Source organism: Nomascus leucogenys, chromosome 23, assembly GCF_006542625.1.
Source record: "Nomascus leucogenys isolate Asia chromosome 23, Asia_NLE_v1, whole genome shotgun sequence".
NCBI classification, from domain to species: domain Eukaryota; kingdom Metazoa; phylum Chordata; class Mammalia; order Primates; family Hylobatidae; genus Nomascus; species Nomascus leucogenys.
The window spans coordinates 27,264,306-27,278,276 of NC_044403.1; the positions used below are offsets into that span (position 1 = coordinate 27,264,306).

The window sequence follows — 13,971 nt, forward strand, 5'->3', positions numbered from 1 at the left end:
CATGACGAGAAGACCAACAGTCTTGCCTTGAGGATGTGGAACCCAAGGCCCTGGGTCACAGGGCAGGACTGACAGAAGCTGGACTAGACCTCAGGCCCTCCAGATCCCTGAGTTTCCAGTTCATAGCCTGTCCCACAACATCGCACAGCTCTTAGAAGCCTCTTCCCAAACACTGGGATTGCTAAAAGGAGATCCAAATTGGTATTTCCCAAATCCCCCAGCCTATAAGGGCTCCTCCTCCTGCCTCCAAACCCCCAAAACCTCTGTAGTCCCTACCACCCAGATGCCTCTTACCAAATATCTACTGCCACATCCTGTAGTCTGCTTCTCTGCAAATCTACCCTATATTCCCAAGTAGACTGCAAGGCTGTTGAAGGTAAGACCTTGCTTTGTATCTCTTGGTATCCCACACGGCACCTTGCACAGCGGCTAGCAATACTCAGTGGCAGCACAGTGGCCCCTTACAATAATAGTTTGTAAACAGATATGAAAACCATCTGACAGATGTGTTATGTTTTTTAAAGGCTCCCTTCTAAATTCGAAAAAAATTACTAAATAGGACTCCATGTCTGTTTCTCCTGGTGTCCGAACCTGTTAAAAACAGGATGAGAAAAAAATAAATGCCTCCTTGAGCAGGAGGGACTCAGGACAGAAGTGGACAGTAGATGGCAGTCTGTTCCTGTATCAGAGTGGTCACAGAGATAATACATGCTGTATAATTAGGCAGGAAGTAGAAGCACAGCTTAGGGGCCTGAAGTGGACTCACCCCCACGATGCCACGAGCAGGGATGCTTCTGAGAAGTACCCTGGTGAGCACGCACACCTACACCTCCCCAAGGCCCAACACCTGTACAACATGCGTGTTCCCCCGACTCTCCCCACAAGAACCAAGGGCTCCCATCACAATGGTCTCTGAGCATCCATCACCCTAGCCCTGGGAATTCAGGGACAAGAAAACCACTGTCATGTGGAAGTGGAGACCATTCCTGGACCCTCCAGCTTGCTCCTGAACCAAGAGGATTCTCAATCATGGTTTGTACTAAAAAACAGCACCTGAAGTGGGAACCCTGTATTCCATCTTCCTTGCTTCCCTTGTTCTCCCTGGAGCACTATGATTGTAACCTGTCTGCCTCCTTCACCGGTTTCCAGACCCCAAGGCCAGCAGCACTACATTCATCTCTGCTCCTTCCCCAACATTTAGCACACGACCACCAACAGAATGCTTAATGAATAATCTCTACACGTGTGTTTTGAGTTGCTTTCTGAGTGTCTAAGGGGGAGTTATCCTAATGCGTATGCAATGACACCCAATTCCCTGTGACCAAGAGCCCCAATTTGCAGGAGAACTAAGCAGGCTAAGACATGGGGAAGAAGGGTCTCTAAAAGAGATTAAGAACAGCCTTTTCTGGCCATCAAGCACTGAGCATTCATGACCTTAGCCTTGGGACAGGCCAAAAGGGGGATAAAGGTAACACTGTTTTGAAGCCCTGGCAAGGTACACTACCTCTCTGAGCCAAGTTCCTGGCACTGTCACGTCACTACTGCACACTCTGAGCTCACGATGACCGGTCACGCATTCATTCACTCAACATATCCCTGTGGCTGTCACTATTCAAGGTGTTGGGGGACACAAAAATGAAAACAACAGATCCCTTTCTCTGTGAAGTTCATATTCTAGGAATGCAAATTAAACACAGGCTGCTAAGTGGTATAACATTGGGAGGCTGGAAAGGGAGCCCCAGGCTCTCTGGGGAAATGCAGGGAGGCTTCCCAGGTTAAGCAAATATGTGAAGGATGATTTTAATATCATTGGTGGTGATGGAGGGGTAAGCACTTGAAACACAATATAGATACAGAGTATATCCTCCAATGCTATCTCCGATTCAAGAATAAATGTATCACTTGTACAGAACATTTGCCTCTATATTTAGGCCATTTGAGGTATCCCCTTCTTCATCCATGCATTTGTCCAGATTTTTCTACTAGCTCCCAATTCTCACAATTTAATTAATGATAAGTCAAGAAAGACCTTAGAGATAATCAAAGCCAGTAGCTCTTAATAGATGAGGAAGTGAGACCTAGTGTGGTTCAGGGACTTCCCAAATTGTGGTTAGCCTCTGTTGGAGTTAGAGGCGGGGTCTGATCTCTCTGCAGAGTTTGGGATCTCTCCGATTTAGCTCATTGAATTCAGCTACCCACAGACAATTTTAATCCCACATAAACTGCTCCCATACTCCCAACTTCCAATCCAAGATCCACCACGAATCTGGCAAGCTTGTTTCTTCAGTGCTTCACAAACATGCACTCATCCATATGTTCAATGACTTATCTGGCATCACATAACTTAATTTCCTCCTCCACCCCCTCCAAATCTCTCTACGTAAGTCCTCCAGGCCAGCAGGGATACCTGAAAATCCCAGGCATGGGCCACAGTGTGAGGCCGAGGGAGCAGCGGAGTCATGGAAGATGTGATCTGTCACACTGGTAGGGTCCTTGTGACCCTCTGGTGAGTCCACCTCCTCCCTTTTCCAGGAAAAGAGGCCTATGGAGGGAAAGTGATTTGCTTAAAGTCACACAGCTAGTCTGGGCTCTCTGCAGGGAGACTGCGGCAAGCTATTTAAGGTAGCCAGGTGGGTGTTAGGAGGACTGGGCTTCTTCTCCACCATGGGACACACCTGTTGGGAAAGCAGGTGATTTCTAGAGCTGTGTCTTCCTCTTGAACCCAGTGGAAGTACCTTATGAACCATTAGAAGCAGGTCCTCCAGACATGGGATGAAACTAATCTCAGACTGAGAACTTGAAACGAACTCCCTGAGGGATCACTTACAGCCAGAGAAGGATATTTTTAAATGCTGGGGTCTTAGATCTAAAAACAGAGGGAAGGGGGAAGTAAATTGCAAGAACCTGGCTATCAGTTTTTAAAAGGCTATATGCTCCATATAAAGAAATAAATTATCACCCTACACATGAAAAGTTATTTTAAGCAAAGTAAATACATAATTTTTGAGCACCTATGGTCTAATAGGCATTAGGTTAGTGTTCAACATGTGTTTGTATATGCAAATATCTTTAAGCAACAGAACAAAATCACCTGTCCTTAACTGTCTTGATGATGTATATGTGGTAGTGATGGTGAGGAAATCAGTGGAGGAAGAAGGAATGAACCTTTAGTCACAATCTTCAAAAAGGGCAACATCCACCCCAAGAACCTGTTTGGCTTCTCTACTTCTGGTATTGCCCAGAGAATGGCGTGCAGTGGCAAATCCTCCTCGGGTGGAGGGCTCTACAGCTGCTCTGCTCTGCATCAAACACAGCCTGAGGACCTCAGTCTTTAGCAGTGACCCCTGCCCCCCAACCTCCCAGCAGGAAACCTACCTTAACTTTGGCCCCAGTCTAAATGGTGTGAGTTCCCCAGCCTATCAAAGAAAGCCATCTTCCAAATTCGAAAGATACCTCGTGCTCTCCATTCATATTCTTTTTCACTTTGATTCTGTGCAATTCCAGGACTCAAGAATGCTGGGACCTACCACCTCTCGTGGGCGTGTGGATCAAAACCAGATGTCCAGCTCCAATTTTATAGAGTTTACAAGGAGGCAATTGTGGCTTAAATCAATATCCGTGTTCTGTAAGGGCAGATTCCCTTGTTAACAGAACAAGAAGTAAAGGGAGAGGGCCAATGGAAGCTGAGACAGATCTGACACATGCTTGCCAGCAGGTGGCTAGAAAACCTAAACATTTGTCTTGCACATGAAAAGGAGGCTTCTGGGGGTAGGGAGCAGGTTACCCTATGGGGTGACCAACTTTGCAGAAGAAGATGGACCCAGCTCCCATCTGGATGACATCACAGAACATAAAAAACAATCTGACTGGCAGGTGATGGGCTTGGGATGCCACAGACTTCAGGCTGGAAAGCCAAGAACATCAGCATACCCCTTAACCTCACATAACCTCAGTACCCCCATCTGTAAATGAGATTATTTTGAGTATTGAGATAATGCCATGTAATAGCTCTAATAATGCCTGGCACCCAGTAAGTACTCAAATATTAACTGTCATCATCGTCATCATCCATCGTCTTGAAGATGGATGCTTACCTTAGTCAGAGACATTGCCACCGAAAGACATTCACGTGGAAGCTGAATGATTGGCACCAGACCTGCCAGAAAGCCAAATCCCACCCCTTTCAGCTCTGCACACCCTGTGTAGGCTAAGCCAATGTCTGGAGCATTCTTGGCCAAAAGGAAACTCTCTGGCATGCCTTTCTGCCTTTGACTCAGCCACTCCCCAAAGATAAAAACAGGAGCTCGTTAAGGGCGTGCCAGGGTGCACTCCAAGTGAGGTAATTAGCACTGATTAGGTAGGAGGATGTGGCTACTGTGGAATCCTACAGTGGCAGGGCTGGAATGGGACTGGGAGATCTTCTAATTCAAGCCCTTCATTTATAGATGGCAAAGTCATGTCCTAGAGAGAATGTCCAGTGTCACACAGTAGTAGCTAATTAGTGACAGAGCCCAGTCAGTGAACCTGGTCCTTCACTTCTAAGTCAGGCAGCTACCTGCTGCCTCAGGCTACTGAAGGTCACCCTGGCCTGGGCTCTTTTTAGCTACTATTTCCTCCAAAATCTCTGGCCTTCAATGTTGGAGAACCTTAAATCTTCCAAAAATCTCTGACTGAACAAACCCACAAAAAAAACGGGGCTCACAAATGCCTTCTCTGGAGATGTTACTAAAAAGTGAGCAATCACAACAGACCACGCCAAATTTCATGTCAAAATCTGTTCTGTTTCAATGACATCACAGTCAGTCATAGGTTTGTCCTGTGAGGACAACCAAAGCTGCAGCAAGCTCTCAGTGGTTCCCAATTAATCCTATTTGAGAAGGACCACGGCGCAGATGGGGACATGAAGAGCAGATGCATTCTGACCACGTGGAGGTGTGTGCAACCTCTAGCCTCTCAGTATTTTTCGGTAAAATAAAAGGTTGAGTTATGGAAAACTATTAACAACAACAAAAAATACTTTAACGCTCTGGGGCCACACAGGTTCTAAAATGAGTCCTCTGAAAGACTTTTTTTTTTTTGTCCAGCCTCAATCTTGTTAGAAATCCATCCAGGCAAGAATGAGGTAATATCTACACTGGCCTCATACTTCAAAGTTCAACATGCCCATATAAAAATGATCTGAAGGAAGGTGTCCCCAACTGTTTTCTCAGGCTGGCCCACCTGTAAGAAGCAATCCAATGACAATCCAATCTGAGCCAAGCATCCAGATACCTGCCACCCATAACATAAGCTCTACAAATGCCCCCTGTCTACCCAGGGCAGCTCCTGTGCTCACGTGTCCCCCAGCACGCACGCACGCACGCACATCCTGTGGTCTCCTCTTACTCCACACACGCCCGTCCACGCACAAAGTACATCCACAGACCTTATCAGCAGCACCACACAGGGCTTAGGCTTGTCTCCAGTAGAAGATTTGGTCCTTTTCCAACAAACTCAATTTTAAATAAAACTAAATCTAAAACCCTAGCAACGGTCATTAGTTCAACATCCCCAACGCCAGAAACTGCCTGCCTCGTTAAAGAGTAAAACAGCAGCGGGTGAGGCTTGAGGCAGGGTGGTGGGCTAACTAAAGATCTTCTGTGTCGGCTTGCATCCCCTCTCTCACTTCCAGGCAATGCACAGACTTACATTCCCTCCAGTTGGGGGTGGGAGTGCTGTAACTGCTCAGGAAAAGGTCTGGAGAAGCTTGCAGCAGAAGCCGCCTGCTCCGTCAGGCATCTTGAATGTAGGGAAAGAGGAGAGGCCTGAACATCTGATACATCTGGGAGTAGAACTGTAGAGATGGGAAATGCTATGTAATTAAACTCTGCTGGCCTGTCCCGCCTGGGAAATGTGAGGCCCATCAGCAGTGACCTCTTCCAATCAACTTAATTGGCCCAATCTCGCCAAGAAAAGCAACAGAATTAGTTTAGTGCCTCTTGAAAATAGCTTAGCTCCTGACTATTTATGGCCACTGAACTCAAGGATGGGAGCCTGACTCTGAGCCAGGAGTTGACAGCACGTGCTAACTTCTGGGAGGAATTGGAGGTTTCAGTGTGTTTCCGTGCCCCTCTGCGCCTCCATCTTCATCTCTGGGGAAAGTGGCTGTACCCAACTTGCTGCACTGGGCACAAAGAATTTCACAGACCCAAAGCCCAGGCTTTCCTCTTACCAGGCAGGCTGGACTTTGCTCCTCTTTTATTCAAATGGTGCCTATGTTAAGGGCAATTATTACTTTTGCTGTTCTCCAAGTCACATTTGTTTTGGTGCTGTGGTCTGCATAGCTGATGTTAAAAAATAAAGAAATGTCTGTCTCTGATCATTAATAACATTGATTCTTAGACTACCTTTCCTCTGAATAGCTCAAAGATCTTAACGATTTCCATCCTCTATAATCTAGGCCTGGCTGCCTCCAGCTTCTGGATGAGTAAACTGAGGCAGTTATAAAAAGTTTTATTTACACAGCGAGTGAGCAGTAGAGATGCTATGGGCATCATGGCTACTGATTAAGTTGCATTGTAAAGAGAAAGAGGTACAGATCCTATTTTCACAATGACCTACATACAGGCTCGCACCTGCATTTAATTACATTTCATCTTCGTATAGCTGTATACAACTAAACACACCAAGTTTTGACGGGGGAAAAGAGGAGTGAACTTTCCTCCTCCTTGAGTCATTATATTGCCCCTTTACAAGAGGAGAAACAGAGAGTTAAAGAGATTAAAAAGGTCCCCAAAGTCACACTTTTCCCAAGTGGTAGGACTGGACTAGAACTAAGACATTCCCAATCCAGTGTTGCACTTCACCACCCTGCCCTCAGAAATATCTGCCCCCAATCTTCTGACCAATAGTCAAGCCCTATATAAACTATCTCTTACACAGATGAGTTTCCCCCTCAAAAATAAGGTAGACCCTTAAAATGGCACAGCTGTAACTTCATGAATTCAAAAATGTCATGAGTCAAATAAAGTCCTCCCAAACATATGCCCAACGGTGGTCAGAACCTAATCAAATGGGGATCCCCCCCGTCATCTGGTCCAGACAGGCAGATATGTGCATCACAAAAGCACAGCCTTCACTCTGTTCCTATCCGGTTGCCTCACTAGTCATCTCAGGGTATGGACCCGATCAACTACACCTTTGTCTCATTCCCCAAAGTCTACGGCCCTTCTTTTGTGTACACCTTTTTTCACTAAAGATGCACATCTGAGTATCCAAGACAATTTTTATCCTTCCCCAGATGCACAGAATTCCTGCAAAAATACATACTGGCACCCCCTTCACAAGAGCCAGAATATCCACCCCTCCTATCCACCTGGCTAGTTTTCTCCCAGTTACGTTACTTCAGGCCAAAGTGCATGTGCAGGCACGTGCACACACACCGCCCCCCACAACACACACTCAGGTTAGCTTTACACTCACAGCCCAGTAAACATCAAAGACGAACAAATGCCCCCAGTCCATCTCTTCCCTGATCGTGACTTCACCATTCTCCAGCTCCACATAACAAGTCTCATTCCAGCTATGAAGGAGGCTCTGTGTACTCTCAGAAACTCAGTCCTCAAAGGGATCTGGACCTGCATTCTGACCTGAAGTGCAGCACCCTCCAATTCCCAGCCTACACCCCAAGCAAGAAACACCACCCAGCTCCCTTCCCAATACACAAAAGTCTACATCATCCCTATCTTTATGCCCCGCTTTTTACAAAACGAGAGATATATTTCAAGTCAGCTTCCCTTTGGCCCCCAAGATCCATAAACATCTCTAGAAACTGAATTATAGACCTTGAAGAAACCTCAACAAGCATTGAACTCTGTCTATTTCTGGCAAAATTGCATCAGTTTTACTGAGCCTGGAGAAGGAATTTTTCCAGGGCAGTGTGCCATGCCCCAGTACCCAGCAATGGGCTGAGCATCCAGTAGGCACTCCATTAGCTTTAACTGATTATCAATATGAACTGGTGATAGTGAATTCTCCTATTACATAAGAAACCCATTACAAAACATTATACAACATGCATCCCTGACACCAGGCAGATCGTGCATTCTTCTACTTACTTCAGTCTTATGCACACATCTCTTCCTGTTCCCACCCAGTGCCAGCGCACAAGGACTTTCCCCTTAAATGTACATCCCTCATTCTAAGCCTCCTCCAATTCTCTCCTCTCTGGGGAGGAAGGAGGGGGGAGGCAAACACCAACCCCAACCCGGTGTCCTTCCCTGCAAATGCTTTGTCTTTCCATAAAGAGGATCTGAGCTCATACTTTTCTACCCCCCACATGCCCCAATGCCATTCCAGCCAAATTTCCCAGTGCACCCTCATGAAGTTCAAACCCCGTGCTCCTCAGATAATCTTTCCCCCACACACATCCCTTTGGTAATCCTCAGGCGCCCAACCTTCCTCATGCATCCACCTTTCCTTCACACACACAGCCGCCCTCCTACACCACACCCACTCCATGTGTTTGTGCAGGCATGCACAAGCCATCTGTCTTCAACAGGCTGCACCTCTCCTCCTGCTCTGACACCCTTCATAGGCACAGATTTCGAATTAGCTACACCTATGTCCCTGCAAGCTCTTGTCTCCCGCTAAGCACACAGATGCCCATCCGACACACTCCCCAGAAACACACACCTACCAGGCACCAAAGAGGGATGGGACTCCAGCTCTTTTGCCACCTCCCCCTACACACACACACACACACACACACACATACACACTTTGGAAAAACATCCACATCCCTCCCTGACCACTCACTCAATGGTCACAATCTCACTCAATAGATAAGCATATCAAGTTCACACACAACCAAACCCTCTAAGTCCAGCTACACTCCAGTCCTCACCAACACAAAATCCCACACACTCTCCCTAGGGGAAATACCCCAGACTTTCTACCTCCTTTCAACACTGTTTACCGGAGCCTGCATTATTTTCCAACCCCCTTAGCTCCTAACAGGATACCCAAGTCTGTGTGTTTGCGCCCAAGGCAGAGGGGGTTGGATTTTATCCTCTACATTCTACCTCTCAGCTTTCTTTGTGTGACATGTCAGAAAGGAATTGAGGGCAGGCGGGAGGCAGGCTGAGTATGCTGGAGAACTGAGTGTTGTGAAAACAGGACGGCTGGAAAAGTCTCCTCTATGTTACAACTTTCTCCCATCCTGACGTTTAGGACAGAGCGCTTCCATGTTCTCCTCGCTCGCTGTTTTGCGGGGTAGGAGCGGGCACCTCTTTATTTAAAGAGCGGGTCGCTCAGTACACTCCATAATCAGCTGAGTTACAAACATCAGGCTCCAGGAGAAACACCCACCCCTTCCAGGCTCCCCTCCCCTCTCAGCAGGCCCCCGCCCCCACCTCTGCACACATAAACAAGTCCACAGGCGCACAGTCTCCCGAGCTCTGTAGCTCCGAGCCTGGCGCTCCCGGGAGCAACCTCCATTCGGACTCAGAACCTGCCGCCCGCCGCCAGAGGCCGAGGCCTGACGATCTCTTCGGTGTTTCCCCCACCGGGAATCCCACCCGAGCCTCGATTCCAGCAAAAGGGATCCTTTCTGGTCCACAGCCCCGACACCGTTCGACGGAGGGGTCTCAGTGCCGTGCATCTGAAGCGCAGACGACGAATGAACGCAGCAGCCAAACTCCCGCAAAGAAGCAGCGCCTCCTGGACGCGCACCCACTCCCGCGGAGAGCAACAAGCAGAATCCTATTCCCCCATCCCATGCCCTCGGCCCTCGCCCCTCCTGTCCCTAACCTTCAACTCCCAAGCGTCCCAAATTTCATCAGGAGCATCCACCACTGAGTAAAGCTCTGGGGCAATGGGACAGTTCGGTCCGTCGTGGGACCTTTAAACTCCGACCTGGCTGGCTGCGCGGGTGCCCAGGTCTCCCGGCCTCCCACGCCACCGCTCAAAGTCCGAGAACAGGCTGGACCATACCGCGAGGAGATCCCCAGGGATGGCCGGGCCCAGGCGCCCGCTGCTCCCCGGCGGGGTCCCAGATGTGCGGGCTGCGTACGGAGCTCCAACATCTGCGCAAAGGCCCAGGGTGGGGTGGCCACCGGGTGGGCGCTGGCCAAGAGGAGCCCGGGGGGCGAGGTCTTTTCTGAAAAAAACCCTTTCGGGGGATTCCAACGCAGGTACGCGGCGCGCGGCGGTGAGTCCCAACTCCCAAAACTGGAACGCGACCTTCCTGGTGCTGAGCTGCGCGTCCCCTCCCCCCGCCCACGCCCCGGCCAGAGTGGTGCTGGGGCGAGCTGCGAATCAGGCTCAGTGGCCCGCAGAGTGCAGGGCGTGTGCAGGGGAGCTGCGGCGGCACCTCCCCGCCCGGAGTTCTGTCTGCCACCCCCTTTTGTTATAGGATGCGCTAGGAGCTTTCTCGGAGGAGCAGGCGGGTCGGTTGGGGGTGGTGGGTGGTTGATTCTGTTGAATCCCTTTCCTGCTCTTTCGTCGTCCCCATTTCCCCTCGCCTGCCCCCACCCTTTCCAATCCAGGTCCCTTAAACTGATCACTTTCCCAGATTGAGGGAAGCTTCTTGGGCAGCCGAGGGACAAGAGGGGAGGAGGTGGAGAAGGGTGTCCGTGTCCGTGTGTGTGTGTGTGTGTGTGTGTGTGTGTGCGCGCGCGCGCGCGCGTGTGTCGGGGGGTGGTTGCGGTTGCGCTTCGGCCTGAGCAGATCCCAGCGCAAACTTTGGGGAAGACACAAGCCCGGGAAAGTGAGTGAGCGCAGCGCGATGGGGGTGGGGCGGGATGCGGATTTGGGGCCCCCCCGCACGAGTCCACTGGAAAATCCCCTCCCCCCACGTAGACCCCCATCCCCAAACCTGCCCACCAAAGGTGCCCGCCGCCTCCCCTTACCGTGGCAAAAGTAACCATGGCATCCGTGTGGCCGTTTCCAGGGACGTCGACATGAAGAGAAAGGTGGACGCGAGCTCGGTCATTCAAAGTCTCCCCCGCCCCGCCGCAGCCACTACCCAGCAGGGGAAAAAGGAGAGGAAGAAAGAAAGGAGAGAGAAGAAAGTAGTTGCGCCGAGCTGTGTCGCGGGGCGGTGCGCGGAGCTGTTCGGTAGGGAGAGGAGCTTCAACTCTGAGTCCCGTGAACATAATCTGCGCGGTTATAACCAGCCAACCCGGCCAGATGGCTCCGCGCTCAGCGCCTTAACCCCTTCCGCGCCGCGCCGCCCTCCCCCGCCGGCCCGCGCCGCGCACGCCCGCGCCCCACAGCCCCTCGGACCTCACTTCGGGACCCGTGGCGGGGAAGGGGTCATTTCTCCTAGCCCCTCTTGAAAAACAAAACGAAACAAAACAACAACAGCAACAAAAACTTCCAAATTTGTAGTATTCTCCAGTACCCCCCACCCTTGAGTTCCCTTTTAGAGATCCAGGAAAAAACGAAACATTAAATGTATCGTAACAGGTTACATGTTAGTGTCTTCAGCCTTTCTTAGTTGTTCTTTTTCTTGAAATTTTTCTTTTTGATCTTTTTTCTTTCAAGATTTTCTTTACAAGGCATTAGGGCCTTTTCCTGCCCCTTTCCTCAGGCGGATCAGGTCTGAGGCATAAACTTCTCCTCCAAACCTTAGACCCTTCCAGCTCCAGATCTCTCCCCATCCCCTACCAAGCCCACCCGCCACTCCTCCCCCCCACCCCACAACACGAACACGCCCAAGGACAATCGCTCCCCGGCGAACTCGCGGCTCCCGGGGACCCGCACCCAGGACGCTGTGCCGGCGGTCAAGGGAGGTCAAGGTAGAGGGGTGTGGGGGCGGGTGGTCCGAGGGACTAGGGAGGGGCTGTGTGTGCGCGCGCGTGTTTGCGGGAGCTTGAGCGTGGAAGGGAGAGGGAGATGGATCGCAGCCTCCCGTTTCACCCATCCTCCAACTTCGAAACCCCTTCCTTCCAAACTAGGATGGGGCCCTGCAGCTAATCACTCGCCCAGCACCCACCAGTCTGCACGCGGGGACAGCGCGAGAAGCAGGAAAGGCGAGCAACAAACAAACCTCTTCGTGGCGCCCCGAAAGTAATGACGCTCACTTCCCCACCGGTGGATTCATTCGAGAAAAGGATAGGGGGAGGGGGTCCAAATCTCTTATTTGGAGATAATTTTAGCTGCCCGTTAGACCTCACTTGCTCCGAGCCGTTCTCTCTAAATTTACCAAGTTAAGTCATCTTGATTTCGCCCATTTGCCATCGAGCGAAGGGGGGAAAAATACCACTTAGTGATCAACGAGAACTCTAGAGCCCGGGAGCAGAGTTTTGCCCTCTTGCCCCCTTCCCGAGTCCTTGCGTGGTGGACCTCCGCTCCCAGCCCCTCGTCCCTTCCTCCCTGCCACTTCAGCTGCTCCTCACATCATCTCCTGCCAGGACCTTTTGACTCACGCGCGACTGGGGAGGGCAGCGAGTATCCGGTTTCCTCCCTGCCCTGTCGTTCGAGGTGTCTAATAAGTAAGCCGTTCCACGTTTCGGTTAGGGCCCAGGTTCAAAAAATCCAAATACCTTGAAATTGCTTGAGAATTTGATTAAACATCGGAACTGCACCCAACAGTTCGGGACCAACCGACCGGACAGAGTAGCTGGGGGGTTGGATGGGGAGGTGGGAAGGGAGGGGAGTCTGGGGGCTGCGTACTAGATAGATTGTACCTGCCTCATCATTATCCTGGCTGATGGGGGTTGCCACATCGAAAACGGCCAGAAGCGCCCACCGAGGCCCAGGCGCGTCACCTCCTGGGGTCCCTCGCAAGGGTAGGGTCGTCCTTCAGTGGCTTCCCTCGTGCCAAAATATCGACGTCTTCCTCAGGGCCAGAAGAGGCTGCCGAGTCGTTCCCTCCACCCTGCCACACAGCACCATGAAGGTTTGGATTGGGCGTGCTCTGTCGGGTTCTGCTTTTCTCGCTCTCTTCTGGCCCGCCTCCCTGCCCTCCCCCACTTCCCGCACTTGCCCCCCTCCTCCAGCTTCTCGCCGTGGTCAAAGGAGGGATTCAGGCCCCAGTTTCAGATGCACTGGCAGAGTTCTTTTCTCAAGCTCCGGGCCCTCCGGGAACCTGAAGATTGCAAGGAAAGAGGTGGTTGGCTCCCGCTGCAGCAGGGAAGGGGTTAAATACATGTGCGGGCTGATCTGCAGGCAGCTCCCGGGTCCCTGGCAGCCTGGAGGGAGGAGGGGAAGGGGGGCAAACAAACTTGAAAAATCAGAAGAAACGAAGGAGAAGAAAAGGCAGCAAGCAGTACGCTTAGGACTCGGGTTTGTTCTGCAGATGCCTTGCACTGGCCGGCCGCCCCGCTCTGCCACGACTTTCGGGGATCCCAGGAAGAGTTTGTACTGTTTCCAACTCCAAGGGGTTTTGTCTTGAGCTGGTGGGTCTGTCTTTGCTTGCAATCAACAGGCCTTGTAATATGAGAGGTGACACCTTAATCTTGCCAAATATGTGCTGTGTCTTTGTGGAGAGAGGGGAGGAGGGACTGAGGGAAGGAGAGAGGAAGAGGCAGAGACCCAGACAGGAGCAGAGGGTGAAAGATGCACTTTTTCTCAGAAGGATTGGTTTCCCAAAGGGAGAGCCTTAGCCCTTTTCTGAGTAGAAGACCTCTTTCAGACAATCTCGCTTGAGCACTGCCAACAGCCTTTTCCTTTACTGTTTTTCTTTAGACTTCAGACCTAAAGATTTCTTCCCTCCAAGACTAGGGACTGACCTCCCAGCTCTCTGCTGTGGCTTCCAAGGGAGTGGCAAGGTGCTGAATGAAGAAGATGGGAAGAAAAAAAAGAAGTAGAAAGGTGTATTTTTAAGAAGACAGAATAAAAAGATTATTATATACAATGTAGAGCCATTTTAAAACTAGAATATTGTGACTTCTAAGTAAATCTGTGTTTCTAAATAGAGATTTTTCTTTTCTATAGAAATACCGTAGTGGTATGGATAGCAAAAGCAAAGATCAGGACTGGAAAGTA

At 50.4% G+C, this 13,971-nt stretch overlaps 1 protein-coding gene across 3 annotated transcripts in view; it reads right to left on the bottom strand.

Annotated features, from left to right (window-relative positions):
• Positions 1-11,118, bottom strand: part of NTF3 (neurotrophin 3) — a 64,951-nt gene extending 53,833 nt beyond the window's left edge. The window contains exon 1 of one of the 3 annotated variants that reach the window (XM_003273711.2): positions 10,890-11,118. In XM_003273711.2, the coding sequence (XP_003273759.3) occupies positions 10,890-10,907 (18 nt within the window). In that variant the 5' untranslated portion in view covers positions 10,908-11,118. Of the gene's footprint in view, positions 1-9,831; positions 9,950-9,972; positions 10,203-10,889 lie in introns of those variants that run through there. The other 2 variants (XM_030804751.1, XM_030804750.1) reach the window with 2 other exon arrangements.
• Positions 11,119-13,971: the final 2,853 nt, after the last annotated feature.